Raw genomic sequence first — 16,505 nt, forward strand, 5'->3', positions numbered from 1 at the left:
GAGTTTATAAAATACAGTACCGTACTTCATTTAGTGTTGTAGTTTGAATCCTACTTTTTCAGTTTGCTTTTTTTCCCTTCAATCAATACACATACAAATTAGATTGAATTATAATATCGTAAGCCATTTTTAACCATTTTAGAGATGCTACAATTTAAGGGCTATAAAATAGTGGTTTTCGTTGTAACCTACTTTTTCGATACCTAAGCAGGAGTCGGTCCAGTAGTGATCGGTTGACAGGGAGCCTACTGTATCCGTATCTCCATGAATGAATAGAATCCATATCTGCTTCATTAATCCAAAGTCTTCTTACAACGACAAACAACATTGTACTGAGCGTAAATCTTTATTAGCTTTTTTATATACATTAAGATCTTACAAAATTTGTCAATGATACTAAAACATCACAGGATTTATATGCTTCATCCCTTTCTGTTCCTACTATCAGAAGACACTTCCATTGTTACAACAGTTTTGCCGCGAGCATGGCCTTCACTTACTTTCCGATACGCCGTTGGTAAATCGGAGAATGATATTGTGTTCTGAATTACCGGAGTCAACTGAAAAAAAAATCGTAAATTTGAAATTAACACAATTGAATATACAAATTATTAGGAGTAATCATTTAATTATATCAAAGCTTCTTTTTCTTATTCAGATACTACTATTCACACAAAATTGTTACTGAAAGCGTTTGATTTTAGTGCTCAATAGAAATATATGTTAAGAACTTTCTAAATTTGAAGTATGAGTAAGTTCTTCATTTCTGTGTCAATAAAACTATACAGTACCGTAATTACTTTTTTTTTTTTTAAGCCACATTGCTCGAAGAACCATATTTTTGAAAAATCTTCTCTGTAGAAATAACGTCTGTGAGTTATTAAAGATTTTTTTCCTAAAAACTCCCTCGTGGTTATATGGTTAGTGTACGATTGGTGTGTGGTTGGTTGGCTTCGATTTCCGGTGGAAGCTCATGTGGGTCGGATCCCACGTTAAGCTGTAGGTCTACCTCTCATATAGCCTCGCTGCTGAAAGGGGCACTAAACTCAAGTAAATAAATAAAAAATTCTTAGGTATCTTTACTTTATAATGAGTTATGCGATTCAAACTTGGCGTTTTCCGTAGCAATTTTTCTCACATCGTAACAGAAGTTAGAAGTCAGTCATAATGAAAAATCCGTTATAGTTGCCATCTCTACATTATTACCGTTTCATGTGCTTTCTTTTAAATTATTAATGCCTGGCAAATATCAATGAAGCAACTATTGCTCAGGGAATGTTTAAAACAATGAGTCTACGTGTCAAGAGTAGCATTTATTCCATCAGAGTACTATTCCTTTCAAATGCTTTCAGTCTCTTGTTAAACTTCTGTTTGCATTGACAATTAGCGACACAGAGAGGCAAATATTAAGAATCTTCGAACAAACATTATTTAAAGGCCTAGCTAAACTTTAGTTTTGTACAGAAATGCGAGGGGTAAAGCTAGTTTTATAAACAAATCACCAACTGGAATAGCTTGACTGCTAGACTTTGGATCGATTATTAAATATTCTGCCTGTTGGCAGGTACAGGGACTAATGAGTCTTTTTCTCTTTCAGGTTCAGGCCTGAAAATGTTTCTTCTACGTTTCGCGATCTTCCATTTTCTCCTTTAACTTTCAATATTTTCTTCTATTTTTTAAATTATCGATCAGTTGTGTTCTTTCTATTCCTCGCTTTCCTTCATACTTCCTTCTATGATGGTATGAAGAAGACAATTTCTTCGCAAGATGTGTCCAATCCAATTGGCCTTCCAACGAAGAATGCTGGCTAAAAGCCACCTCTTCTCTTCTACCCATTTTAAAACTCTCTCTCTCTATCCATTTTAGCTTCTCAATTTTCCTCCAACACCACATTTTAAAGTTCTTATTTCTCTAACTTCTATCATGTCCAAGTCTTCGAACCATACAGTACAATACTCAATATAAAGTACTTGACCAGCTTATTCCTTACTCCAATATTAAGCTTTCTAGTTAAGAGTGATCTATTCTTTTCGAATATCTCTTTGGTTATGGTAATTCTATCCAATTCTTGACTTTTTTCTCTGCGGCGCAGTAAGTGTCTCTCGTCAATATACTTCTCAGAATATTACTTACTTGAAATGATCGACCTCTTCAAGTTCCCTTTGTTCTACTCTGACCCATAAGGGCTCGTTTCTACGGGTATTCTCATGACTTTTGATTTTTCGACATTGATTTCCATTTCATATTATTTTCTAGTGTCAACTATTTTGTCTATCATTTCTTGTAGTATTTTTTTCGGTTCTAGCTATAATAATTATATCATCTGCATACCTAATCTTGATAATGATCTCCCATCCAATTTTGATATTTTCAATTCCCATTAATGGTTCCTTCATTAACTCTTTCAATGGAAAACATTGATAGCATTACCATTAAATATTTAATTTGCTTTTAAATTGAACATGTCTTCCTGATCATAATTTCGTAATTTTTAAAGTATTTTTGTACTTTGGTTACAAAATACAGGTTGTTTATTTCAAAGCAACATTGCCATAAAATAGGTCTTATGTGTAGCTATTGAGCAGCATTATCCTATTATGGTAAAATATCATAATACTCTCAGTAATTTGCAGCAGTTTCGTTGAAATATTTTCCTACAGAGCAAGAAACCACAAATAAAAAAATAATAATAATAAAAAAAAGAACTTTCGCGGAACGTAGGAGACAAAGCTTTTACAATACTAAATTTGATGTCCCCTGTTGACGAAGATTACAAGTATCTAAAGAAACGATCTGCAAATCATGTATTTGAATATTTACGAAAGCAATAATACCAATTAAATTATCACTAAAGTTATAACTGATGCGGATTACGCAATAGAATGCGATGCTGCTTAAGAGCAATAGTACCAAATAAAGGGTTAAACATTCACTGTAAATGCTGAATAATTAGGGTGACACATTGCATCCTTATCTGATTCCTCTTCTAATCTCCACACTATTGATTTCTTCTTGATTCAAGCGCGCAACTTTACTCATTGTCCTATGCGCAGGTTGCGAATGAGTCGTTGGTCTCTTCAGTTGAGCCCAATTTCTTTAAGTATTTTTAGTAGTTTAGTAGCCCAGTCAAAAACTTTTTGCCATGTAGTGAATTTTGCAAGTATTAATACTTGAAAAATTACGGCAAAGCCATTTTAGAATTGCTAAAATTTTTTTCTGACTTTAGATATGATTAACTGTAAATGTTTTTGAAATCATAAATGTGTTATTTAAAATGATTGCTACATCTTTAACGTAAGTTCCAAATTCATTTTCCTGACTACCTTCTATATAGGGTAATTTAGGAGGAATGTCACATAATTTGTGAGGTGATTCTACATGTGAAAATAAACCAATAAAGTCCTATGAATATGTGTCAAATTTTCGATCACTACGGAACTGGAGCGGGTTGAAGACTACACACATCCATGAATGATTATTAAGACGAATGTGAATATTACGTACCGAAATGCTGTGTTAGGCGCTATGGTGGCTAGAATAATGGTGGGACAGGTGACTGATCCATCCAAGAGGTGTTCAAAAAGTCCCCCACCCATGTCAATGTACTTGTCGACTCGTTGGAGGGTGTGTTGTGTTGCACATCGAACATCATCTCGGCGGGCTTTAATGCGGACAACAGCGTCGGTGATGCAAGCAACAAGTTCTTCACGTGTATCCTCCTTCGTAGCGTACACATTCCCCTTTAACCAGTCCCATAAACAGAAGTCTAATGAAATTAGATCGGGTGATCTGGGAGGTCAGTTAATGGGTCCGCCACGGTCAATCCACCGTTGAGAAAATGTGTTATTCAGATACTGGGATACTTGTCTGGTATAATGAATCGGTAATCAATTAAACAACAGTCAAGCATGACTCGCACACGGCCTCACGAATGCACTGATCCAACTCACGATTGCACACTGGGTACGCTTGCAGCTGTTGCCTCGGTGCAACGTCACGTCGACGCCGTCATCTGTTGGAAAACCCCCACACCTATTGTAGAATGGACCACTGCCACCATTATTCTGTCCACCACAGCGTCTACACAGCATTTCAATAAGTAATATTCACACTTGTCTTCATAATTATTTTCATGGATGTGTGTAATCTTCAACCCGCTAGTTCCGTAATGATCGAAAATCGGACACATGTTCATAGGACTTTTTCGGTTTATTTTCACATGTAGAATCACCTCACAAATTTGTGACATTCCTCCTGTATCACCCTGTATATTTATAAAACATCAGTTTTCGTGGAAAAAGTAATACTTCGATATTCAGAGGTAGAAAATTATTCTCTGGCCATTTAACTAATGTTTCAATCTTTTCTTGCAACGTAACTTGATCATGAAAAGTACTGATTTCTTTAAAGATTTTTATATCATCAGCATACATCAAATATTTACAGGTTAACTTTTTAGGTAGGTCATTTATATACAGTAAAAACAGCAAGGGACCAAGATTGGAACCCTGGGGCACACTAGATGTTATGTTACACATGAAGTAAGTATAGCTCCTGTACACATGAAGTAACTCTAAATTTCCTGTCACTTAAATATGAATCTAACCATTTTATTATATGATTAGACAATTTGTGCTTATACATCTTACTTGCTTTCTAAAAGTACTGGAGAGGTTTGAGAAAAGCCTTCGGGTCTCATACTAAACGAAGGGAAAATCCCAACCTATACCTCCTCGCGGGAGAAAGCGAGCAACGTCTTTGGCGGCTAACGTAGGTGGGGACCGACCGACTCCCGGGATAAGGAGTCAGCTTCTACCAAGTGCCAACGGCCTTCGGAGGGCGGATGAGCGGGTGGAGATCAGGGCACCTTCTTGTCCTTAGGATGGGAAACTGTTCTAAAAGGCGTATGAACCACTAGATGGTCAACGGCATGGAGATGTGGAAAGGAAATGGGAATATTACCACATTATCTTTTTCCCAGAAGGGACGAAGGAGGAGAATAAATAAGTATGATGGTTTTTTCCTGAGGTAAAAAATTCCGGAAGTAAAATAGTCCCCCGTTCGGATCTCCGGGTGGGAACTACTCCGGGAAGAATCATCAAAGGAGAAAATAATAATAACTTTCATTTCAGCATAGGAACCTGGAACGTACGGACTCTACAACATGAGGGAAAACTTGAAAATTTAAAAGTGGAAATGGACAAATGTAAAGTGGACATTGTGGGCTTGAGTGAAGTGAGATGGCCAGGGAAAGATCAGATAACATCGGAAAATTACAGAATATACTATTCGGGTGGCGATAAGGCCGAGAATGGTGTCGCGATAGCAATGAAGAACGAAGTAGCAAGAAGTGTAACCAAAGTGGAATACTGCAGTGACCGCTTAATGTTTGTAAAACTGCATGCAAAACCAAGGGATATTGTGATAATACAAGTGTATATGCCAACAACCGACCATGATGATTATGAAGTAGAAGTAATGTATGCTCAGATTAGTGACATATTGCATCAGGAAGGAAGACGAAAGGTCAACGCCATAGTAATGGGAGACTTCAATAGCGCAGTAGAAGGAGCTGCGAATAAGGAGTGGGACCGTTTGGACTAGGTAGAAGAAACGAATGAGGTCAAATGGTTATCGATTTCTGTAGGCAACATGATCTGGTGGTGATGAACACGTGATTTAAGAAAAGAAAAAACAAGCTGTACACGTGGAAAAGTCCAGGAAATAAGAAACGCTACCAAATCGATTACATTCTTGTGAAGCAACGTTTCAGGAATAGTGTACGAGACGTGAAGATACTGCCAGGAGCGGACAATGATTCGGATCACAATCTCCTCGTGGCGGAAGTGCAAACTTGGTTAAAGTCGATCAAGAAAATGGGAAGAGAAATCGAAAATGGAACTTAGAGCGACTAAGAAATATCGACGATGATGTGACAGAAGAAACTGAAGAAAAATTCTGTGCAATGGGCGATGTAATTGGCAATATAGAGAATAGTTGGGGAAAAGTTAAACAGATTCTACTTGACACACTCTACAATAAAATTGGCAGGATGAAAAGAGCACCGAGAAAACCATGGATAACTGAAGCAATGCTTAAGAAGATGGAGGAACGCAGAAGGGCGAAAAGTACGAACATCAAGGAATATAGAAGGCTGAATAATGAACTGAGAATAGATAAGATATAGAAATAGATAATAAATAGATAACTTAAAGAAAGATAATATAAAAAAATATGTAGTATCTGTTACAAACTAAAAAAATAATAAATATAACAACAAAAAATGAACGCATAATTAACATGCATATAGAATAAATACATCATAGAAAATATAAAAATAAATCTCATTCTTCACAATATAGTTGAAGCAGTTTATAAAATATTAAAAGGAAAAACCTCAGTGCTGAATATAAAACGTCACTCTTCCATACGAAGATCGTTGGTTGTCGAAAAGTAATATGTTAAGTAGGCTACACGAGCTTAAGTCAGATGTGGAAATATTTCTCCTAAGTATAGGAAAAGATGTACTTTACACTTCTTTTACTGTTGACATATTTGTATTTTCGCTTTCATATCTTCTGACTTTTTTGAAATAGTAGATAATCTCAATCTCAAACTCCAAAGTGGAAACACGAACATACTAATTCCTTATGACGCAATAAGAGCTTTCATGGAAAAGATCCTGCTATGAGAAAGCCATCTGAATGCTTACACCCCTCTTTTTCTCGATTAAATGAACTTCCTGACAATAAAGTGTGATTTAACTATATGGAGAGACAATATCAACTCACACCTAGACTTAGTCTATGATGAGTTCAAGCGATAGTTTCCTGTTTTCTGTGAAGACTGGCAGTGCAAATTAGCAAGAACATCTTTCGCCATTGATGTGAATTTACTTCAACATGAAATTCAGGAGGAAGGAATTTAATTGAACTGCGATTTACGTGCCAAAGAACTGTTTCAGTCAATGTCTTTGGAAGAATTTTGAGTGTTGCCTGTCTATTTATCCGAGAGCAGCAAACGAAGCCTTAAAAGTTCTTGTTCAGTTCTCGACAACTTACGTCTGTGACTGTGGATCAGGATTTTCGACGTTTACCACAATAAAATCAATAAGTATTGCAACCGTTTGGAAGTGGAAAGTGGTCTCAAGTGTACCTTATCGACCTTATTGCCGAATATCACGAAACTTGTGAAGGAAAAGCAATGCCAACCATCACACTAAATTTTTCCTTCGTCCTTAGTTGATAAGTTTTTAAACTCCATCTTATACACTAAAACAGTATTTTGCATTCAGTTTTGATAATTTTCTAAAAATTTTGACCTTTATTACTTTTAATTATTTAGTTTTTAATAAAGTAGAAGTCTTGAATAGGATTAGGAAAGACAAAATGTCAAACATGTAGCGTTTTGAAGTTTGCTAAAACTAAAGCATAAATGCTTGCTAGTAGTGTTTTATTTATAATTTTACATTATATTTCTGTCTTGGTTTGCGTCTCCTTGCACGCTCTTCACCCTTCCCAGGTTGGGAACCACTGCTGTAGCTATATAGTTATATAATCCTGGACATTCCACGTGAAATTTCAATTGATAAATAACTTTCACTTGATAAATAAGTATTTTAAACTTTTGAATCAGGTCATCGTCTCCTGTGAACTGATTTTATAGTAAATACAGTTTAAAAACGTTGTAAACAATGATTCATCATTTATGCATTTATAAGCAGTGAAGCGTAGAAATATGCACTAACCTCTCACACATGCATTATATGCACTATAAAACTCCATATCGATATAACATTAGAAACGGAACATGCAAATATGTAAAAATCCGAAATTTATTAATCACAACCTAAAAACTGAAACTGTTTTATTTTCTTTTTTTTTTTTTTTTCTTTTTTTTTTTTATTCACCCTTGTCTTATTCATGAAATACACTTCATTGCCTCCTTACCTTCTGTGATTCAGCAAGTTTAGTTATTTCTTTTAATCCATAGTGACTAGGGATAAAAAGTCCCCACCGTACAGTGCATCCTTTCGGAAGACTCATAATGTTTGGCACAACTAAGTCGAAAGCATTCTTAAACATTCCACCGACCAGTCCATATTCATTTGTATTTCGTAACATAGGATGAGTAAGCGTAATATATTTTGAAAAATGCCAGTCTTTAAGTGTATCCAAATACAGTATATCCCTCCTTCCTGCAGCGTTTAAAATAATATCGTACCTGAAAAAAAGACATTTTTTGTGTATTCATCATTAAGTACTATTTTACTTAATGTTTTAAATAATATTTTTTACACGCATTGCAATATTTTCATTAAAAATAATTAATATTCAACAAAACTTACAAACAAATAATTGCTAATACAACACATAATCAAACTTTATACCTGATATTAACAGACCTTAATTACCTAGTTAAAACTTCCGTTTTAAGTGCTGTTAAGTGATAAACGTGACAAAGTCTTCTCATGTGCAATCGAATTTCTCCAATACGAGGACGGGTTGAAAAGTTCTCGGCCTGACCCAGACATGGCACTCCAATCAGCAAAATGTTATTGTTCTTGCCTGGGGCCTTTTCATTTGCTCGTATTACAAGTGTCAACTTGTTCTCTCAAATAGTTTGTGTGCAGACATTGTTGCAGTTAGACGTCTTGCGTGTTAGTTGTGAAAATGGATAAACTTAAATATCGTGCGGTAAACAAAATTTTCGTTTTGGATGGATTAACCCCTACGGAAATTTATCCTAAGTTGACAAAAATTTACGGGGACTTTGCTCCTTCCATGTCAACCGTTAAAAAATGGGCAGCTGAATGTAAACGTAGTCGCACATTTCTCGAAGATGACCCACGTGAAGGAAAGCCGAAAACCGCAATTGCGGTGCGGTGATTTGTGACAATGTATGAGACATGGGTTTACCACTATACGCCAGAAATGAAATGAAATGAAATGAAATTGTGAGTTTTACGTCCCACGGTTATGCCAGCTAGGCTAAAGGAGACGGAAACACGCCAGAAATGAAACAACAGTCCAAGTAGTGGATGGAAGCCGGTGGTGCAGCGCCGAAGAATTCGAAGACGATCGTATCGGCCGGAAAGTTCATGGCCAGTGTGTTTTGGGATGCGAAAGGGATCCTATTAATTGATTACCTTGCAAAAGGTAGAACAATTACAGGCGAATATTACTCCAACCTTCTTGACCAGCTGGATGCCAAAATTTGCGAGAAGAGGCATGGCTTGAAGAAAAAGAAAATCATCTTTCACCAGGACAATGCACTTGTGGACAAGGGTGCGTTGGCGATGGGAAAACTGCAGGATTTGGCGTACGATTTGATCGGCCATCACACCGGAAAAAAAAAAAAAAAAAAAAAAAGTGCATGATATTGTGTTGGGCGACAGGCGAGTAAAGGTGAGTGAGATAGCTGAGAGTGTGGGGATATCGCAGAAACGGGTGCGGAACAACTTGCACAAAGAACTAGGGATGCGAAAGCTCTGCGCAAAATGGGTGCCGCATTTGCTGACTGCCGACCAAAAGCAAATGCGAAAGCGATTTTCGCGGAATCTTTGGACCGATTCAAAAGGGATCCGACCGATTTTGTGCGGTGATTTGTGACAATGTATGAGACATGGGTTCACCACTACACGCCAGAAATGAAACAGCAGTCCAAGTAGTGGGTGGAAGCCGGTGGTGCAGCGCCGAAGAATTCGAAGACGATCGTATCGGCCGGAAAGGTCATGGCCAGTGTGTTTTGGGATACGAAAGGGACCCTGTTCCCAAACCATCGAATTTCCATCTGTTCACAAACTTGAAGAAATTTCTTTCTGGGAAGCGCTTCACAGCGAATGAAGAAGTTGAGAGGGTCGTCGATGACTATTTTCACAACCTTCGAGACTCTCACTTCCGGGAAGGAATACTGATGTTGGAGAAACGCTGGACCAAATGTATTGAAGTTAAAGGAGATTGTGTCGAAAAATAAAATCATTTTTGAACTGAAATTCTCAGTCTTTCATTGTCAGGCCGAGAACTTTTCACCCTACTTTCGTAATCTTTATGTACAATAATTGACGTAGAGTAATACATAATGATTACAAACTTGCATACTAATTATATGCAAACAAACAATATATATCACTAGTATTTTAACATAATGATGGGTTTTAGAGGTATTAACACTCCATCGAGTAATATGAGAGAGAACTGATAGGTTCCTGATAGGTCCTATCAGTTCCCGGCCCGGCCCCTTCCGCACATCATCTTAAAACCATTCATTGCATTTGAAACATTGTTGTTTTGTAACATTAAGTGTCTGCTGGGATTATCGTAGCACTAACGTTTTTTGATTTTTTTTCTTTACAGGTCGTTGATTGAACTAGGTGCAGCCAAATGTGAAATTCATCAAGAAGTTACGAGGTGTCATGAAGTTCTTCCTGCAACAGATATCGCCGAAGGAAATCTATGGTTGCATGCTTGATACAATGAGTGTACATTGCTTTTCATACTCCACTGTAAAGAAATGGTGCTCACACTTTAAGTGTGATGATTTTTCAACAGAAGATGGTGAAAAGTATGGGAGGCCAGTGTTAGTGTCAACTCTGGGAAAAGTGCGCCAAGTGCGTGACCTGACAACGAATTTCACTTCAAGCAATAGTTGAGACCTTGCACATAACTAATGAACGTGCCTGTTTAATAATCCATGATCAGTTACACATGCAAAAGCCTTACGTGACATCCTCTAAGTCGATTTTGCAATATTTTGTGAACTCTAAAGACGATTATTTTGAATCAGCGTGTTACTCAGGACGGAAGTTGGCTCCACTACTTTGATCCTGAGACCAAACAGCAGTCATGCAAATGACGTTACTCAGACCTTCCAGGCCAAAGAAATCCAAAGGACAGAGGTTGGTAGGCAAGATGCTCTATTCAATATTCTGGGATAAGGATGTTTTGTTATCAGACTATCTTTCAACGGGACAAACCATAACATAAGAGTATTACTGTAGTCTTCCGGCTAAGTTAAATGATGTTATTAAAAGAAAGTTCCGAGGAACGTTGAGAAAAGGTGTGTTGTTTCTGCAGGAGAATGCTCCCGTTTACAAGGTTGGATGAACAATGGGTTGGGTTTTCTGAAAGACCTAGAGTTTCAGTGCATTGACAACTCGCCTTACTAGCCAGATCTTGCAATCTCTTATTATCTCTTCCCTAGGCTAAAAAAATTTAAAAAAAGATAAAACCTGAAATGACAAGTGTCAAGCGTGTTGACCTTCGGATAGAATATACGCTGAATACCCTGAAACTTTCGTGCCTGTAGCTAAAGTCTTTCCGGGTCGGGCCGAGAACTTATCAGATCCCTCCCCCTCTAGTTTATGAAATGAAATGAAAATTTTTAGTTTAATGTTCCCAGATTATGCCCTTTAGGCTAAAGAAGACGGGAAATTAATAAAAGTGAATGATCGTGATGGTATTTTTTGTGCTCTCCCACTGGGAATCGAACTCGGGACCACGTGCACCAAAAGCACACGCGCTTGCCACTAGATCAGCAGGGAGAACTGAGTAATTGTTTATGTTTTCCCGATAACGTTGGAATAGTACCACGGTTATATTATATGAACCACGCTCTAGCGTTCAGGATATTAAATTTGTAACGTTAATTCCGATTATATATCATAAGAGAAATTCATCGTCAATCTTAATAATGTTGGGAGCCACGAAATATGACTATTTCAGAAGATTATTCTACCTCCTGACGGCGAAAACCGATTAAGCAATACAAAACAAAACAAAAGAAGTAAAACTGACTTTTTAATAGACGAAGATTAACGGCAAGTTCGCAAAGAATGCTGAGCAGCCGTACATTTTGCCCTAGAAGATTCTATAATCTGCGAAATGAACGAAGTTGAAAGCATTATTTGAAATAGATACCAAACGAACTCTAGGTTTATTTTACTTCAACTTGCTTCCATTCGTAATGGTTTTTAACGATGTCCCACATCATGTAAATAATACTGCATTTAAAAGCTTGTCAACAATAAAAAAAGAGAGGTTGTCTCTTTTCTATTCTCAGGCAATTGTTCTTCCGAAAATGTGTTCTAATTTATATATATATATATATATATATATATATATATATATATATATATATATATATATATATATATATATATATATATATAGTTTTACTTGTAATATGGTCTGAGTACAGAAGAAAAAAAAAACATCCATTTTAAAGGAGAACTCAAAAAGTTTATTTGGTCTTACTTACAAGTCATTCTAACTCAGTGTAAGTCCACGTGAGCTCCTTTTGTAACTCTTACAATATCTAGCCTCAACTCAATCTCTCTCAACGTATTTTCTAACATTTGAGGAGTTACTGAAGCAATCGCTTCCTAACACGGTTCTTCAAGTTCATCAAGGTTACGCACCTTTTTACTAGAATACACAAGGTCTTTCACATACCTCCACAGAAAGAAGTCCAGGAGTAACATCAAGAGAGCGTGAAGGCCACTTAATTGGCCCATCACCAAGGGCGCCGATCCTGGGGGGGGTAAGGGCTCATGTGGCCCCCCTATTGTATTTATGAATATACAATATTTGCCATTCGTCTTAAAATCCCCATATATATGCCTTCTGCATCTAAATGCCCCCTCCCCCAAATATACAGAAAAAACGGCGCCCTTGTCCATCACGGCCTATCCAATGGCAAGGAAATTCAGTATCAAGGTACTTCCTCACCTGTAGGCTCCATCCAATTGGAATATTACTTGAGGTTGCAAATGTTGTAACTGGGGAACACCAAAGTGTTGAGGCATGTCTAAGAACGCATTTCCTGTTATGGATTGCTCTATGAAAAGAAGGGGCCTATAACTGCATTATGTGTTAAAGCACACCAAACATTGAATTGGGGACTGTCTCTAGAATGTTCTATGTACGCATCCGGATTCTCAGATCCCCATATCCTTACGTTGTGTCTGTTAACACAGCCAGACAAGTGAAAAGTTGCCTCATCAGAGAAACAACGTTCAATAGGAAATTATGATCATAATCACTCCTGTACAGAATTTCAGTAGCAAATGCTGCTCTCTGTGGTTTATCGTTGGGCTTAATTTCTTGCAACAATTTGCACCTTATACGCGCGCAAACGTAATCGTTTGTGTACCACATCGTGCACTGTTGACTTTGGCATTGCCAATTGTCTGCTCGCTGCGCGAATTGACTTCCTCGGGTTACCTGAGAAACACTCTCTTATTGCTTCCACATTTTCTTCTGACACACGCGATTTACCACCGCTTTGTTGTTTCACTACACTCCCCGTTGATAAAAATTGATCCTCCCATGCCCAGATACTATTGCTTGATGGAGGATCCTTGTGGTAAACACGTCGAAAGTTTCGTTGAACTTGAACAACACTTTTTGGCTCTGCAAACCACCACACGCATTGCGCCTTTTCGACTGCCGACGCCATTTCTGTTTATCGGCGATACTAGCGCCGTCACCGGTAGCTGTTCAAGTATGAAAATTAGCTAAATAAAACGTTTTGAATTTTCCTTAAATATGAATGTTCTTTTTTTTTCGGTATCTCTGACCATATATATCGTCGGATTCCATAACATTCTATATGATTGGAGGATATTCTATTATTAAGGAAATATGGTATGTATTCTATTGTAGTGGCATTCCCACACATTACTGAGTAGATAACAGTATAACAAAGGAAAAAAATAAGACAAAATTCTGAAGGAAGTAATTTGTTTTAAAAAGGCAATATATATTTCTCTAAATATTAAATCCATGCGTTAATTTTTCCAACTCCCTTAAATTTTACACTTTGACAACAGTGGATGGTAAAGAAACTACAGTATAAACATCCCATTCAACTCACTATTTTGGGTTTAGAACACTTATATTTCACTTTATTCAATGTTGTTTTGAAAAGATTTGGACAACACAGAGAACTTTGTCGAAAAAAAGTAGAATGCAAAGTTTTACAGAGCAATCTGCTATAGATATCCCGTTTTTTTTTTTTTTTTTTTTTAACTATGTAAAAAGCGTGAAGGGTAATTTATTCAGTAAAGTTCATTCTATTTTTACGAGAACGATTCTAGGGTAACACCATTCAAGGGATTTGGAGCTCAAAACCTTATGTAACTCATTTTCCCCATCGTTAACTGTTTCAAATCGTCATCCCTGCAGGAAACGGGATGGGGAGCAAAACCAATGGTAACTTAAAGAGATAAGGCCTGGGATGTAAGTGAAGTGTCATATCAATTCGAATCACTGCAATTTTTTGAATTTCTAGATGATTGGCTGTGGCCTATGAAGGACGTTATCGATGTGAAGCATAACTTTCTTCCTGTTTATCAAAGCCGGGTGTTTCTGTCGCATAACATCACGGACTTGCTGTAATTGTTTACTGTACAAATTCCCATCCAAAGCATGGTAGCCTGCAACTGGTTCTCCGAACAGTGGACCATCGGTATTTCACCACCATATGCCCACCATTACAATTTCAAACTTCTCCCTTTGGACAGTTTTCAGTCTCTTGGCCAGGCTATAACTACTGATAAGCACAGTCGAAATATCGGAGAAAGATCCATTTTTCATTAACCATGATGATCCGCCCCCAAACATGTTGTCACGAAGGTTCTGTAGCAATTATTGACAGAGTGAGTCCTCTTTAGAACTATTGTTGTGTCAGCTCGTGTAGTCAGTGTGCGAATTAGAAAATTTATATTGGGGGGATAAAATTAGGCCAACAGGACGTAGAATCTGAAGATACAATAATTCAAAATGAGACAATAATGCCTTACCCCCCACATAAATATGATATGACATCGGTAATAAATAAAGGATTTATTAATTCAATAAATCTACCGACAATAACTATATATACGCATATTTTTTGACATGCACACACCACACCTAATCTTTCTGAATGTGTACTCACTTTTGTGCTCGTAGCTCTCTAAGGTTTGTTTACTTAATATTTCGGCAGAGTGATAGCCATGGTCACAAGCATATGTTAATTTTTCCGCTCATATTGAAATCTTCCACTTTGCGTTATTACACACAGTCTTGCGGAAGAAAACCTACAGACTGAGGCATAAGTCGGTTAACACCCCTGTAGCACACCAACGGCTTGGCGTTCACCTTGGTTCATGGTATATATTGCTCAGGTGGGTAATGGACCGTATTGTACGACATGGTTACCATGGCGGCCATCTTGGAAGCCGTCATCTTGGATCCAACTTTGTATTTTTAAATGTGAAGGGGGGCATGTGGGGTATGATTTAACACGAGCTCGATTTCACGTAGCTATGTTCTGTCCTTCTTGAGGAAGACACACTGCCCAGCGCCTCTACCAATCCGCATGGACTCGCAACAGCATGTCAGGGTCAATGGTTTCACAATATTGCAGAATTCGTTGCGTCAAATTGTGGATACCACAGATGGGTTCTTGATAAAACAGGTTCTTCAGATGGCCCCAGAGGAAGAAGACGAGCGGCGGAAGATCTGGGGATTGTGGTGGCCACTCTATTGGTCCCCATCGCCTTTCCCAATGTCCCGGAAATTGTCTATCGAGCTATTGACGTGAACATAACGCATAATGAGGTGAAGCCCCGTCTTGCTGGAAAAAGAATGCGGAATCACCGTCCTCATTCAAAAGAGCAGGGAACACATCATCCTCGAGCAGATCACGATATTTCTCCCCAATCAGGGTGCCGTGGATGAAGTACGTTCCAATAATGCGCGTCCCCCAGATTAGACACCACACTATCACCTTTTCCCAACCCACCTCTTTGCTGTGTCACTCCAGTATATGTGGTTTTGTTTATTGGCCTCTCCGTGGACGAAAAATAATGCCTTATTACTGAAAAGAACACGTTGTGGGAACATGGGGTGCTCCTCACACCTTTCTGCCATTCATCATTCTGCGGTCCATTCATCAAAAGCACAAAAAGAATATTGGTCTTTCGCAGGTCAAAACATAGTTCCGGAGGTAAAATATTCCCCCATTCGATTCTCCGAAAGGAGGACGTCTTGGGAAAGACTATTGGACGAGAGAGTACCAATGTGGAGAAGATCGCTTGAGAAAGGAAGACACAAAAGCAAAAGGTTTAGGATAGAGACGGAATGTACATATCATATTACAGAGAGGGAAATTAAAGAAATAAAACAAAATAATCTAGACTTGGTAGGAGTTTGTGAAGTTAGATGGAGAGGTAATGGGGAGTTGAGAAGCGAAGAATATAGAATGTTTTACTCAGGTAATGAAAACTTGGTAGGAGTTTGTGAAGTTAGATGGAGAGGTAATGGGGAGTTGAGAAGCGAAGAATATAGAATGTTTTACTCAGGTAATGAAAAGTGTGGTCATAATGGTATGAGAATAATTCCTGGTAAGCGCTTACAGAAGAAGGTAGTGAAAATAGAATTTGTTGACAGTTATAGTTATGATGTTAAGACTTCAGGAAAACAGGAAGATCTAGTGGTGATACAGACATACGACTACTT

At 37.7% G+C, this 16,505-nt stretch overlaps 1 protein-coding gene across 2 annotated transcripts in view; it reads right to left on the reverse strand.

Moving 5' to 3' along the window:
* Positions 1-327: 327 nt before the first annotated feature.
* The window catches only part of LOC145686477 (NAD(P)H oxidoreductase RTN4IP1, mitochondrial-like), a 49,228-nt gene continuing 33,050 nt past the window's right edge, over positions 328-16,505 (reverse strand). For both annotated transcript variants that reach the window (XM_081759825.1, XM_081759824.1), the window contains exons 5-6: positions 7,950-8,223; positions 328-560 (exon numbers count right to left, since the gene is read on the reverse strand). In XM_081759825.1, the coding sequence (XP_081615951.1) occupies positions 423-560; positions 7,950-8,223 (412 nt within the window). In that variant the 3' untranslated portion in view covers positions 328-422. The remainder of the gene's footprint in view (positions 561-7,949; positions 8,224-16,505) is intronic.

The sequence above is a fragment of the Thermobia domestica genome, chromosome 5, assembly GCF_964235325.1.
Source record: "Thermobia domestica chromosome 5, izTheDome1.hap1.1, whole genome shotgun sequence".
NCBI classification, from domain to species: Eukaryota; Metazoa; Arthropoda; class Insecta; order Zygentoma; family Lepismatidae; genus Thermobia; species Thermobia domestica.